General features: G+C 43.4%; 1 protein-coding gene across 1 annotated transcript in view; it reads right to left on the bottom strand.

Moving 5' to 3' along the window:
- The window catches only part of SMAP1 (small ArfGAP 1), a 77294-nt gene that overhangs the window by 3440 nt on the left and 57983 nt on the right, over positions 1-15871 (bottom strand). The window contains exons 7-9 of the mRNA XM_035893103.1: positions 12157-12284; positions 1537-1705; positions 570-898 (exon numbers count right to left, since the gene is read on the bottom strand). Coding sequence (XP_035748996.1) covers positions 570-898; positions 1537-1705; positions 12157-12284 — 626 coding nt within the window. The remainder of the gene's footprint in view (positions 1-569; positions 899-1536; positions 1706-12156; positions 12285-15871) is intronic.

Genomic DNA, 15871 nt, shown 5'->3' with positions numbered 1-15871 from the left:
CCTTGGATAATGTACAACTACAGTGCTAACACCTGTAGAGAACTTCTTAAACATGTTTAAGAAATTTTAAAAAACAGCATGGAAATGCTACAGATAAATAATAGATTGGCCTAAGCAAATGATCTACAGGAGAGTGTGAACAGTGCAAAGCGCTGCACATTCCACTGAAATTTATCCTTAAGCCTGTAAATTAAAGTATTAATCGTTAATGGCTATCCTCAAGCAATTAAATTCTGCTTTTAGTTATGAGGCTGTGTTTACGTTTCAGTAGTTTGTAACTATGGCTCGACTAGCTTTCTCCCTGGCTAGTTCAGATGCCAGGATGGGAGGAGCTACAGAAGCAGAGAACTGAGTTTGGTCTGCCTTGGCAAAATTTATTCTCTGCTTATATATTAGTTGTCTTTAATTGAATTATTCACGGATTTTTTTTCCGTGTGCCTCTGAGCAGTTCATCGTCCAGCAGTCTGTAACTTGGCTACACCCCAACTTTCCTCCTACAGCCAAACGTTCTGTATCTGGGAAGCGGCACCTTTTATAAGCACTCTTGTCTGGGAACGGCAGGTCTTTACCTGAGAGAGGTTCCACTGAGCTTGCTGGGTTTGTTGCAATCCGTACTTATTTTGTGGCGTGACCATCTGCCCCACCATTCCACCTTGAGGTCCAACGACATTTTGAGGAAGTCCCATCGCACCAGTTTGTGTAGGACCAGTAAATCCATTGGGCATTCCCATCCCTACCATCACGCCTGCGCTCTGTCCCATGACTGGCACCGACTGTCCCATCATGTTTCCCATCATCCCAGTTGCTGCAGGCACAGGAACTCCCATGGCTGGGAAGCCTTGAAAGTGAGTTGACGGTTGTGTGGTAAATGGCAGAGAAGACGACCCCATGAACATACCTGTACCAGAGAAGGGAAGGTTTCAGCAAAAGTGTTTTGTGATCTCCTCCCCCCAGCCCCATACGTCAGAAGTGCACCAAGTTAATTTTAAACGATAACTTTGCCCAGTTGCACGTCAGTGCTGTTAATTTGGTTTCTGGTGAAAGTAAAAAATTGCTCATAAACTCTCAGAGGAAAAAGGCTCACCACCGGCGGCTAAGTGCCAAAAAAAAAAGAGTCAGGCAAATCCCTGCGGTGAACCAGAATCTCTTAATCGCTGTATTGGAGGTCTCTGTTTTCATACAAACACAGCTAAAATCAAGATGCGACAGCGCCGCACCGATCCTGCTGTTTGCACGGCGGAGGCTCGGACCGTAGGCCACGAATTAGGCAGCAGAAGCTGAATTCACGAATCTTTCAGTAAATTGTGTGCTTGCTAATTTGAACAGCTATAAATAAATGAAAAGCACATGCTATTTTTTTCTTTAGCTTCCGTATGACATTCCAGTCATTTTCTCATTTTTATAAATGGTAATTTTAAGTCTTCATCTGAATACAGGCAGCGGGGTACCCAACCTTAATGTCGTACTTGTAGGAGATAACTGTTCTAGGTAAAGCTTAGAACAGGACCACACAGAAACCTTTACACAATTATTTACCCGGAGCATTTTGCTGCTGCATGGTTCCTGTGCCGTACAGTGATAAGATGGAGTCTTTGGAGAGTTGTTTCTTTGCTGACTCTTCGGATTTTGTTGTTTGCTCAGTGAACAGATCAAGATCCCCGGACGCCGCAGACAAGGTGGCAGCTGCTGGTTTGGTGGAAGTGCTCTGGGAAATAAAGGTCAAGACAGGCTACTGCATGAAACCCGCAAAGGACGCCACCTTAAATATTTACTGCACAACCTCGCTCCTGAACCAAATAAAACCCAGTTCGTTTACAGAAATAATTAGAAAGTAGATGAGGATGTAAAGAGATGTGGTATGACCCAAGAGAAAAAAGCCGTACGTACGCTACGGAGAGAAGGCCCGGCGGAGGTTACAAAACACGCAAAACTAAAACCCCAGCCAGCTCCGGGGCGTACACATACAGATTCCTTGTTCCCGTTGCTCCTACATTTTTCATCAGTGAGAAGAATAAATCATGAGCTGTAGTTAGATTATGAAAAATAATTAGGAAATCAATAAGGAGATTACAATTCACATCTCATTAATCCTCTCATAGGCAGAACAGATTAGAGAAGAGCTAAAACAAAAGACTAAGTGCTTTGGAATATGCTACTACAATAAGATGAACAGTATTTCTGGAGAAAAGGCAAAAGTAAAATGTCACTTGATCTACTTAAAGTTAATAACATTGCTAAAATGCAGTGTTTATAATTGGCTTAGAGTTCTTCAAGCACATTTCATTTACTAAGGAAGCATAATTAGCTGAAACTTACTGTCGTCTACAACCGAAAACCTAAAATACAGGCAGGCTGTCAGGCTTTTTATCGCTCTTGCACTAAAATGTTTTCTGAACAAATGACATCCAGGTGCCTGTAGTGCTGGTGTTTTGCTGCTCTACACGTGCGGTTCCACGTGGGGGCTGGCTTAGGTACCCAGCCAACGCACTGCGTTCCTCTTCTATGATTCTTAAAATACACAACTCATCCTGTCACCAGTGGGAACTTTTAATGCAAATCGATTGTATATGCATTGAAAAAGAGCCGGGCTTGCAATGCGTACCTAACTTACGGCCTTGTTTTAGTCAAGCTAAGCATTCCCCAGCCGCTTAGCGCATGCCTGCCTCATTCCACGGCGCGCGCGAGTTTCAACCCTCCCACACAGAAGGAAAATCCTCCTTGCGCTGCCACCACCACGGATGGACAGGATCTGCAACCAGGTCCGTCTGTTTACTGTCACCACACACTGAATTTTATCAGACAGACAAGAAGCCACCACAACGTACGCAGATACGGTAACACGCCGATATTCTTGCTTCAAGCAACAACCTCCAAACTCCTCCTGGTGCTGCTGGCAGGCTGCTGACGAGGCCCTGAAAAGTCCACTACGGTCACACTGGGTTTGTAAGAACACCACAATACAAATGTTCAATATAGAATCATAGAATGCTTTGGGTTGGAAGGGACCCCTAGAGGTCACCTAGTCCAGCCCCCCTGCAGTCAGCAGGGACACCGCTAACCAGATCAGGTTGCTCAGAGCCCCAACCAACCTGGCCTTGAATGTTTCCAGGGATGGGGCCTCCACCACCTCTCTGGGCAACCACAGCTTCAGAAAACACATCTGACTCCTGAAGTGCTAAACAGCACCCGAAAAGTTAAAAGGCTCAGTGTTATGAACCGGAGGGGAAAAAAAAAAGCCTGCAAAATGATTCTGGCACCAATGAAATTGGCCAGACACCATCGGGAGAAAGGAGTGCAGATTCACATGGCTGATGGTGAAAAAATCTCCAAAACTGCTGTGGAAAGGGAAGGGAAAATGAAGAAGAAATGGAAACTCTGTGGCAACTGAAACCCCTGCATTTACGCAGCAGCCGATTTGGGCCGAGGTCACTAGGCCTCAGTAAGCAACAAAAGGTAGGGTGACGGCACTACGAAGGGAAAGCAGACCGAACAAGGCCAGGAATCGTTCAACTCCTGTGACGCCTTCTCTCTGGCCAGTGTACACTTAAGCTACCAAGTTGCGTACCACGGCGCGCGCGAGTTTCAACCCTCCCACACAGAAGGAAAATCCTCCTTGCGCTGCCACCACCACGGATGGACAGGATCTGCAACCAGGTCCGTCTGTTTACTGTCACCACACACTGAATTTTATCAGACAGACAAGAAGCCACCACAACGTACGCAGATACGGTAACACGCCGATATTCTTGCTTCAAGCAACAACCTCCAAACTCCTCCTGGTGCTGCTGGCAGGCTGCTGACGAGGCCCTGAAAAGTCCACTACGGTCACACTGGGTTTGTAAGAACACCACAATACAAATGTTCAATATAGAATCATAGAATGCTTTGGGTTGGAAGGGACCCCTAGAGGTCACCTAGTCCAGCCCCCCTGCAGTCAGCAGGGACACCGCTAACCAGATCAGGTTGCTCAGAGCCCCAACCAACCTGGCCTTGAATGTTTCCAGGGATGGGGCCTCCACCACCTCTCTGGGCAACCACAGCTTCAGAAAACACATCTGACTCCTGAAGTGCTAAACAGCACCCGAAAAGTTAAAAGGCTCAGTGTTATGAACCGGAGGGGAAAAAAAAAAGCCTGCAAAATGATTCTGGCACCAATGAAATTGGCCAGACACCATCGGGAGAAAGGAGTGCAGATTCACATGGCTGATGGTGAAAAAATCTCCAAAACTGCTGTGGAAAGGGAAGGGAAAATGAAGAAGAAATGGAAACTCTGTGGCAACTGAAACCCCTGCATTTACGCAGCAGCCGATTTGGGCCGAGGTCACTAGGCCTCAGTAAGCAACAAAAGGTAGGGTGACGGCACTACGAAGGGAAAGCAGACCGAACAAGGCCAGGAATCGTTCAACTCCTGTGACGCCTTCTCTCTGGCCAGTGTACACTTAAGCTACCAAGTTGCGTACGTATGTATTATAAAAACTACTGCCTCTTGCTTATCACTGCAAAAATTTCTGACTGCAAAGCAAAAATCAAAGTTTTTTGGTGGGTAGCAGGAAGCCCTCTCCATTTGAGACAGCTCCTTGTCAGTGTGGCAAAGCCGATCTTGGAAAATACCAGAGTTGGACTGAATGATGCATTCGGGTAAAAGGCCACCCTAAATAGCAGCATTTGTTTCACCTGCATATACCCAGGAGGTCCCGCTATTGAATTATTCCATTGTGACGTGGTCCTCCTCCCATGGCACCTGGCCGACACAGCCTCTGTTCAACAGCCGTGCTCCGCAGGCTGGAGACGTACGTGTGGGCGCTGGAAGGCATTTAACAGAGGCGCCTTCCTCCCTGCCCCGTGCACTGCCGTAAGGAAGGGGTTTGCTTTTCTCTAGAAGGGAGAAGAGCAGAGATGTCTGGGGTTGCTTTTGGCGGGGCTGTTTTTTTCCCAATAAGAAACTGTTCTCGCCTGGGATGAACCATGGTTTGGAGTGTCTCCACATCTACCTAATACTGTTACTATAGGTGCTTTAACAAAATAAAGCGTATCGCTACATGTGGGCACAGAAGAGAAGGGAAAGCCGAAAACCTGGAGGACCGATCATCTGTTATGTTTACATCATGAGATTAAATGTTTGTTTAACATTTATTTCCAAAAACTTCATTCAGTTTGTTTTTGGAAGATTCTGAGAGGGGCCAAAGCACTGAACAAGTACTCCCTGAAGTGCTCATCAGCTAACTCAATGGAAGGTAATGCAGAATGCATGGCAAGAAAACAGCAGGTGGCATTCAAGTAAAAAGAAACCAATGACATGGACATGATTTGCACATGTTTAACATTCTCACGCTTCCCAGCACCTCTGTAGAAACACGCCTGGCACACACATACTAGTTTTCCTTTAAGACAGGCTACACGTAGTGCTCTCAAGCAGTCACTGCACCGAAACTAAACGCTCATCAGGCTGTTAGGGAACACATACTGCTGAGTGGTCTCACGACGTTAGCGTAACAGCATTCCTCAGAACTATGGGAAGTCATCTCCAATATGCTTCATGCTTAAACATGAAGAATTTTTGTCGTCGATAGCTTATGAATTACCTGTAAAAGGTAGTACCTATCCAAAGGGAATTTTCACTGTGAAATATTGGTCAGATGCGTCAGGACCACAGATATGGTAGCTGAAGCCATCACTTTACACTTGCCATCTGACTACCAAATAGCGTGTGGCTGACAAGAAGTTTAGATTAATCCTGAGGCTAGAAATAAGTATTTTCCTTTTGGCTTTTAATTCCCCAAAGACTGCAAAACAGCAGATACAGATCATGACATCCTCAATACTTTAAGTTGGTCTGACAGTTGTAGCAGCCCAGATGGCTTTTGTCCATTGCCTGTGGCCCTGTCACTGGGCGCCACTGGGAAGACCCTGGCTCCATCCTCTTTGCACCCTCCCTTCAGGTGTTTATACACAGTGATGAGGCACCCCTCAGCCTCCAGGCTGAGCAGTGCCAGCTCGCTCAGCCTCTCCTCACAGGAGAGAGGCACCAGTCCCTCAGTCATCTTAGTGGCCCTTTGTTGGACTCTCTCCAGTATGTCCATGTCGCTCTTCTACTGGGCAGCCCAGAACTGGACAAGGTGAGGCTGACTGGCCTGTAGTTCCCTGGGTCCTCGTTCTTGCCCTTTTTGAAGACAGGAATGGCATTTGCCTTCCTCCAGTCCTCGGGCACCTCTCCCAGTCACCACAATCATTCAGATTTTATCAAGAGTGGCCTCATAAAGCCATTGGCCAGCTCCCTCCCTCCTCACTCATGGCTGCATCCCATCAGGGCCATGATCTATGTCCAGTTTGCTGAAGAATTCCCTGACCTGATCTTTGTCCATCAAGGGTACATCTTCCTTGCTCCAGCCTTTCCCCCTAGTCTCCGGGGTCTGGGATTCCTGAATGTTGGTCTTGCTAGTAACGACCAAGGCAAAGGCGGCATTCAGTACCTCAGCCTTCTACATTTACATGTCCTGCTGTCACTAGATCCTCTGCCCCTTTCAGCAATGGGCCCACATTTTCCCTACTCTTCCTTTTGTCACCCATGTACTTGTAAGTCCTTTCTGTTGCCTTTGACATCCCTCACCAGCTTCTGCCCCAGTTGGGCTTTGGCTTTCCTAACCGCATCCCCACATGCTTGGACAGTGTCTGTATTCCCCCCAGGTTACCTCTCCTTGCTTCCACCTTCTGTAAGCTTTCTTTTTGTGTTTGAGTTTGGAAGGAGCTTCTTGTTCATCCATGCAGGCCTCCAGGCATCTTTTGCCTGATTTCCTGCTCATTGGGATGGACCACTCGAGCTTGGAGGTGGTGATCCTTGAATATCAACCAGCTTTCTTGGACTTCTCTTCCCATGGGACTCTTTAAAGCAGATCCCTGAAGAGGCCAATGTCTGCTCTCCTGAAGTCCAGGATCTTGCTTTTGCCCTGCTCCCTCCTCTCAGGATCCTCAACTCCACCATCTCATGGTCACTGCAGCCAAGGCTGCCTTTGACCTTCACATCCCCAATACATCCTTTCTTGTTTGTGAGCATGAGGTCCAGCAGAGCACCCTGTCCTCGTTGGCTCCTCTATCACTTGGGTCAGGAAGTTGTCATCAATGCTCTGCAGGGACTTCCCGGATTGCTTATATCCTGCTGTGTTGTCCCACCAGCAAATACCGGGGTGGCTGAAGTCCCCTATGAGGACAAGGGCCTGCGAGTGTGAGGCTGTTCCTATCTCTCTATAGAAGGCCTCACCCCCTTGTTCTTCCTGGTCAGGCAGCCTATAGCAGACACCCGATACAAGGCCACCCATACCTGTCTGCTCTGAAGTCCTTACCCATAAGCTCTCAGCTGGCTCATCATCCATCTCGAGGCAGAGCTCCACGCATTCCAGCTGTTCTCGCACATCAGGGGAAACTCCACCTCCTTGTCCTCCCAGCTTGTCCTTCCTAAAGAGCCTGCGTCCCTCCACTGAAGGACTCCAGCTGTGGGAGCCATCCCACCACGTCTCTGTGATCCCTACAAGACACTAACCCTGCAGCAACACACCGATCTCCAATTTCTCACGTTGATTCACCGTGCTGCGTGCGTTAGTGTACAGACACTTCAGTGTGCCTGTAGAGGTGCCCCAGCATGCTGATTTTCCCCAAAGTCTCATGGCTTTTTCCATAAGGGCGCCTTATAGGCACTTCTTTGCTTACATGCAAATGCTTGAGGTGACACCAGTTAAAACCCATTTATTTGATTCTGTGTTCCCTTTCCTTCACATCACTGCAGGCCCTTTGCTTGTCAACCCTGTCCATCACTGCCCCACGGGGCTGCTGGTAACTTCCTCGCTGCCCCTAGTTTAGAGCCCTCCTTACCAGGTCAGCCACCCCGCTGGCAAAGATGCTGTTGCCCTGCTTAGTGAGTGTTTAAGAACATCTAGGTATCTAAAGCATACAACTACTTTCCATGAAAGCTTGTCAGACCTGAATCATGAAGAACATATGCCACCTCTATGAAAATACATTTTTGTAGCCACTGAACCAATTCTGAGCTCCCACTACAATTCGTATCAGACACACACACACATACAAAATCCAAAAAAGTTTTAGTTGACTGGATTCTAGTATCCTGCTTAGAAAAAGACTTGCGTTTAATGTTTTTGTGAACTAATATTTTCAAACTTAATACCTCACAGTTCTCCCCTTCTACCCCTCCCTACAAGCTTCAGTGAAGGATGAAGATCATACTTTTGCTGGAAGACATACCCATAAAAAATCTGAAATTAACGTCTGGCTAAAACAATTTAGGAAACGGTTTTAAGTATAGCTAAGAATGACAGATCTTTGTTCAGTTCCTATATAATGTTTGGCAACAGAAACCTTTATCCTAATAGCTATAATTTAGCTATGCTCACTTCACATGAAAAAGCATCATTAAACATACAAAATATCTTTTTTTCCTTTTTTTCTGTCCATGACTACTGCATAACGGGTAAATTTATAGCAAATGCCTTTTATCTAGCTTTGCAGTAGAAGCTGGTTAAGTTGATTTTTCTTTAACCTCCTTGAGTTTGCTAATAGGCAAAATTCTAAAAAAAAGTTACTCATTCACATATTGTTCTTTACCGATTCTCTACAAATTCAACAGTTTTTATTAGCATCCAGCTATACAGAATAGTAGGAATAAATATTCTAAGTGGTTTTGAAAACTGTAATAAAGACAGAGCTCTGAAAGCAGAGTAAAAGCGCACACAATCCTGAATGATCAAGTCACATCTGAAAAAGGAAAACCAACTGCTTTTGTTTTCATTTGAAAATCATGTCTTGGCTATGTCAATGGTGATAAATCCTAAGGTTTGCAGACATCACGTTGTTTCAGTCTCGTAATAAAACATTCAAACAGACATTTCTGTGCTCCGCAGTGCCATAAAAATGTGCATTTAGTACTGTACGTTGCCTTTCGGGTTAAGCTGGAAAAGAAAAGCAATCCTGTGAAAAATCAACAGTCATACATTGCTACTACAAATTGGTTTGAGGAGCACCATTAAATTCCCTTCTCTTTCAGTGTTCACAAATCCCACCGTGGTATCTCAGAAGCACCTACTATGCAGAACTTCGTGGTAAATATCTCCGAGTGAGAAAGCAACCCACACTATTCCACATTTGATCCTTTCTTTGACTTCATTTTTTTTAACTCAATGCATTCTCTTAATAGATATTAAGAAAAGTGCTACTCATCTCAACTTAAGAATTGGCCGTGGATTTCTTCTCTAAATTTTCCAAATCCAAATGCAGGAACTGAATGTTAGGGTTACACAACTGTTGGACTGAGTTCTAGTTTATGCCCACTTTCCCATTTGCAGTCTCACACAAAAAAATTACACTGCATTTTACTTCAAGAAATTAAACAGACCAAGTCCTTAAAATCTCTCATTATGAAGCACTATTTCCAATTTCCAGTATTCTCCCGACTCTTCCCTGAATCCCATACAACTTTTATCCATGTTACAAGGTGAAAGATCTTGCAAAATACTCATACCACTGCCCAACAAGAGGCACCCTCAACTGCTGCCCAGCATCAGTTCCCAGACTGGACACCACCACCCTAAAATGCAAGGCCTGTGGGACCTTTCTAATCCTAGAGCAAAACAGAATATTCCCTTTGTCCCAGTTTACCAAGCAACCCATGTAATCAGCATCGGAAACCTATCTCTGCTACCTACCCATCTCTCTCCTCTGGTTGTATTACGTTTTCTTTGAGGAGGAATTAAGAATGGAAGGTAAGCAAGAACTAAATCTTGCACGATGCCATAAGGACTGAGTATTTGATATGAGTTCTGTTTGCTGCTCCTGATTATGGCACTCAGAAAAAAAGCAAAATGTCATTAAAAATCTGGACTGGTTTGTTGAACAGCAAGTAAATATGTTCATGCTTTCTAGTACGCAAACAAGGTGATACTTACCAGGTATTAAGAATAACATCCTTTCTACTGCTTTTTAATCCACTTAGTAAGTGTCATACTTGGTCTAAAAACTAGCACAATAAGAGATAAACTACATGTATCAAAACATTTCTCTCACAGAAGGTCTAGTGACGAATCTTTATCGTGTAAATGCACTCTATATGATCTATTTGCTTTAATTGCTAATATATATGATTCAATATACTTCAGCAGCCACTTTATTATTTAACCCATCACCAACTAATACCATCCAAAGAATCACCATTCCCTTTGCTTTTTCTCACACTTGAATATTTAGCTGCCTTTTGGATTTCCTGTATTCTACAGCTAAATCACTGCTAAACCAGCAGGTCACGTCACTTGTCATGGAATAGAAACAAGAGAAAGCTGACATTCTGGAAGGTCTCAGAGACTGATTAGCAAACGTTAATAACAAACCAAAAATCTTTTCTCCCGAGCAGACTGTAACTACATACACAAGTCATCACTTCACTCTCCAGAAAGGCAGGAAAGGGGGAATGTATCAGAAGCAAACCCTATCTGTTACATGTGTTACTACCACTGGCCCATTTCTTATGGGGTTGAGTGGAAACTTCAGGAATTCTAGATTTGAATTTATTCAGTCTACACCAAAAGTAGATACAGTAAAAAGCTCAGTGAACCTGGAAATGGGTTACTGCTTTTCACATCTACCTCTGTAGGTAGGCTCCTCTAGATGAATTTTGACATAACACAGTACAACAGCAGACAAGCACTCAGATACTGTTTTTTCTGGTACTTTGAACAAAGACTTCCACAAGAGCCAAGAAAATCTATACCACCACTTTCCTTTGCAATCTTAGCTAACACATTCAAGCCTAAATGCATGTATACGGCTCATTGCCCTCACCATTTGCACTTAAGGTGGCTTAAGGCACGGTGGGAAGCTTGCTCTATCTGTAGTTTTATGTTTAAAAAGAAAGGTGGTTTCAGTCTCTAAAATCCTACCTGATATGTTGCACAAAGTCAGCCCTCAGCAACAAGTACAGGATGGGAGAGTAGAGGATAAAGAATAAAAATTACAATCAAATCTGCTGAACAACATGGATATGCTTTGAGGTGACCACAAGGATCAACAGAACATTCGGAAACAAAATTATGATATGCCAGTTCAATCAGAATTGCTTTCCATCATCATCCCTTCCATTTTATATATTATGAAAACTACTGGATAAGGAGAAATAAGTACAGAACACAGGTCCCAAACTATGAATTCAAGGATATATACAGTTCTTTCCGGTTCAGCTGAGTGAGACAGGAGGCCTTCTGCAAAAATAAGCCTCTAAATTACCTTAAAAGGGCCCCACAGGTGAGGTGGTTGGCCGAGTACCCCCCCAAAGCCTCCCTCTCAGAAGCCAGCCTGGGTAAGGAAGCCTGCACACGTGCATTCTGATCTGCACCAGCCATGTTCAGCACCAACACCTTGTTCTCTGAGGCTCAAAGGAGCTAGAGCTTGAAGAAGCTGCAACTTGAAGGATTTTCTTTGTGCATCCCAAAGCTGCCTTTCTCAGCTACCACAGGCATGGCAGTGGGGCGTCTTCCAAACTACCGTGGCTGTAAGAGAGGGAGTGGGCCAGGTGCTACCCTTCCTTGAAGACAGACAGATAGACAAGTTCCAAGATGAGACAAAACCAGATCAGCCCAGGAAGCAGTATTAGTCCTTCTATATATCCATTCTTGATTTTGAGTATGAAGCTAGAAACCCCAAATTTTTAGCAGCTCTTAAGACAGAAGCATCTGCTGTAGCCTTTCCTAAATATCAGCATCACAAAGCAGTAAGAGGTCCTTAAAAAGTGTAACTTAAAGCCCAAAAACCTGAGAACATCAAGTAAAAATATATTCAGCAATACCTATCAAAAAAAAGAACAAGACAAAAGAATACAAATTAAAAGAAAACATGACTTCCATCACCAGGCTAAGACAGAATCCAAGTTAGCTGGATAACCAGGGGGATTCAGAAGGGAAGATCACACTGTCTCCTAATTCTATATCCAAGCAGCATGGAAGCTTGAACAGGTGAGAAAAATACAGCCATTACAGCTAAAGAGTCTCCAGCCATGAGTGTTGCGAAGTATGCCTTCCTTCTGCGTGAATGAACAATTCCTCGAAGGAAAATATGCACGCGCATGCATGTATTTACGCACGCAGGTAACTAAGTAAATTTTACCTGAGCAGGAGGTACAGCAGCTGCTGGTAAAGGATTAGAGATCATTGGGCCAAAGATATCCAGGTCATCATTCAGTGCTGTGACAGCAGCAGTGCCTCCATTTGTAACTGATGCTTCAGCTGGACCATCTTAAAAAGACAACAGAATCACATTCAAAGTTAAAGTTGTTAAGATTTTAACAGCATGAGAATAATTAAAAAGCTGCCCATTCCCTCCTACCCCGCCCCCATCAAAGATGCATTCAATTTCAGAGAGAAGACATTTTTCAGACTTGTGATATTGTTCAGATTTTGTAAGGACTTCTTTCCCTGAAAAGATGGTACATGAGTGTGCTTCAGGAAAAAAAAAACCAAACAAAAACACTTAGAAGACTTCCCCAAGGACAGCCATGCCAATTTGTCAGTATACGTTACTCATTTTTCAAGTGTCTTTTCCAAGCACAGCACCATTTTGAGTGAGAATTTAAACAGATGTCTTACTGAGAAGGCCCCAGCTTGGTAGCCATGTATCAGACAAAACACACTGATCTGGCTTCTTGAATTAAAATTTGTATTTTAGAACCCATGAAGTTATTCTTGACATGCTAATTTACTCAAGGGTACATAATTAAGTTCTGTGTTAGGAAAAAAAGTCCATCTTCCCCGCTTTTTCAGAAGTACTTTGCACTGACTTTATTCTATAGCTCCATATGAACACCCTTGCCAGGCACACGGGCTAATTATCCGTAAGAACCTACGGGTCTTGCTCTGTATGGAGTTAACCTTGGTGCTTGTAACTGTTTTAACAAGTGAATACATTTAGTGATCTACGTGAAAGTAAGTCTGTGTGGGACAAAAAAAAAGGGCTGAGGAATTACGTTTTTTAGGAGAATCGCAAGGAAGTACTTTAAAAAATGCAGGGACATAAAAACATTACAAAATGTGCCAAAGGAATAGGAATAAGGAATAAATCATTTCTCACTTGATTTTAAGCTGGCCAAGAACAAGCAGAAAGAATTGGCTAACTAGTTTTATTCCTAAGCATATCACAAATGGGTTGCCATTACACGGAGCTCAACAAACACAAAGCTGAGTATAGATTCTGCTGAACACTATGATGACTGCGTAGTGGTAACAGCAAACTTAAGAAAGCTTCTTTAGGAAAAAAAAAAGTTAAGTCTCAGAGTATCCAATGCTCGATGCAGAACTCAGACTTCTCTGGCAGAACAAACTCGCTAAATTAAGGCAAAACTCTTTCTCCAACTGAAAAATCACCATGACAACTGGCACGGCTGTTTATACATCACAGGAAGATACGTAGTCTAAAATCCCTAGATTACAGGACACAGAAAAAACTAACTACTAAATTTCTATCTAATGCTTTAGCATGTTTAAAGAACAAATCTCCTTCTAGCTGCACGTGTTGTATCCACTGTTCTCATTATTCAGAGTAGCTTTCCATAAAGAAAATTCTAACTTACATAGCACCTAATTAAAGGATTGGGGTGGGTTGGTTGGTTGGTTTTTAAAGTCACACAATTACACATAGGTAGCCAACTTCAAATATATCCATCAGAACCCCCTGATACAGATTCACAAACTAACACAGGAATATATTCCAAAGGTAAAACCCAACAGAATACAAACCAAGGGCATAAAAAACCAGGTACTAAACATTTAAGAAAAACAGTCGCTTTCTCCTTTTACTAAACTACGAGAAGTTATTTGCCCTACAGTCCTACACCCACAACCGTTATCTGCCTGAGTGGAAAGATCCATTTCAAGAGCAGAGGTCAATCATCATTGGAATATCAGCATTAACAGTTTAGTGATAACACACGAAACATATGTCTTACTACCACTGAGAAACATGTAGGGCTGAAGGCAGATGGGAGGCTTAGGCATATTAAAGTTTCTAGCACTCTAATGAGGAGAGAAGTGGTCTGATTAGTAAAGAGCACGGCTGAGATGCAATATTTAATTAAAATCAAATCATAGGAAGCTTCCAACACTTATTTAAAATAATACAATTCCACCTCTCACATAATTGCAACATTCTTTCCCTTCTGCTAAAGAAAACTGCAGAAGAATCAGTATTTTATTTTTCTAAGAAAAAAGACATGATAGAATGAAAGAGTAAATTTACTACTTAGAAAGAAGCTCTCCTTTTGCTCTCCTCTAGTTCTTTACTTAAGAACACAAATAACTGGCAGATGATAGCAGGATTTGTCTCCCTGCATGTCGAATATTATAATTTTTCATTACTTTGTTCTGCCACTTGCAAACTCACTGCAGCTGGAGCCTACCGCTCCAGGTAGCCCAGGATGTTGGGGCTACAAGTTGGAACAAACCACAGGAAGAAGCACCAGTCACTTCACCAGCCTGGAAATCACTTGACTGAGGAAAACTATCACAGAGGACCAACAAGATTTTCGGCTGCTAACTCATATGAGAAGGCACTGCATTCTGAAACAGCCCATTTGGAAAGTCGCCACTCGGAGATGCCTTCTCATTTCTGTCTGCCTGCCAACTCCGATGGAAGGTGACCCCCCCCTTCAGCTGCCTTAGATGAAAGTATTTATTTATTTTAAAGATAAGGACTGTCACTGCTGTATATGTGAAAACTTGACACAGAAGTCATGAACGTCAAAATCCGACGATGTGGAACGCATCAGAAGCTACCACCATCCATGCATATCCGAATTCGGTCTTACTGTAGAGATGCCAACCTTTGCGCCTTAGTACGTATAGGAAATGTGGCACAGCCATAGCTGCTACAGAAACCACAACTTTGAACTGACTTCAGTATATGTAAAATCCCCAGCACTTTTAAAGCACTTACTGAAGCTTCTTCATACCGGGAATGTATGAAGTACAACCAAGTGGAAGGGTGCTGGCTTGCAATTCTTTGAGAGCTTTAAGCTTGCTTTTGCGACTATTTCAGATACACAAATGATTTTATACTCTAATTTAGTATCAATGGCAAGCAGACCCAGTAACGAGGACCAAAAATACCTTGAAGGGAGGGATAAGAGAAGGACACAGAAGTGAGTGGCATTCACAAGAAACCAAACCTCAGCAAATGTATTTATTGCCTAAACTTGTGCAAAGTTTGTGAGGGAAACTGTGCTGTCTGCAAGGACTAAGACAGACCCAACTCCACAAAGGCAAAATGGCCATGGGAACGGCTTGGCAATATTAAATCTTCTGTGCTAAGCAAATAGCAAGTGGTTTGAACAATGACCACAGGAGCGAAGTAGTAATGAAACGGGTTGCGGTGGCCATGTCATGATTTGACTTTCCTGGGAGGATGGCCATTCCAACAATTCAGAAATGCGAAGTTACAAACTAATCTATGATTATGACAAAGCTGCTTACATCTTAGCTACAAAGGTCTCCTCCTTCCCTTACTTCTGTTCTGATGAATGCAAGTCAGTGGACAGCAAAATGACCGTATGTATAATCTGCTCCACCCATTCCATCCACACCAGCGCTTTAAAGTACGTGCAAATAAATGTACTGGCAAGTTAAGTAAAAAGCTTCTTTTGAGGTTATTCTGTAGACAGGCAGTTCCAAAAACATCTCCCCAAAGGTTCACTGTTTCAGATAAATTTAGGAATGTACAGTGCATAATTTTCATGCAAAAGGATGGTCTGGAATTAATAATTTAGCGTTCTCATTTTCTCAGTGAGGCACATGTATTACAAAAAAAGAAAAACCTCTTGTCATATTCCAGA

This window comes from Egretta garzetta, unplaced genomic scaffold (assembly GCF_000687185.1).
Source record: "Egretta garzetta isolate BGI_Z169 unplaced genomic scaffold, ASM68718v1 scaffold584, whole genome shotgun sequence".
NCBI lineage: Eukaryota > Metazoa > Chordata > Aves > Pelecaniformes > Ardeidae > Egretta > Egretta garzetta.
Note: the sequence above shows the minus strand (reverse complement) of the source record. Positions and strands in the feature narration are given on the sequence as shown.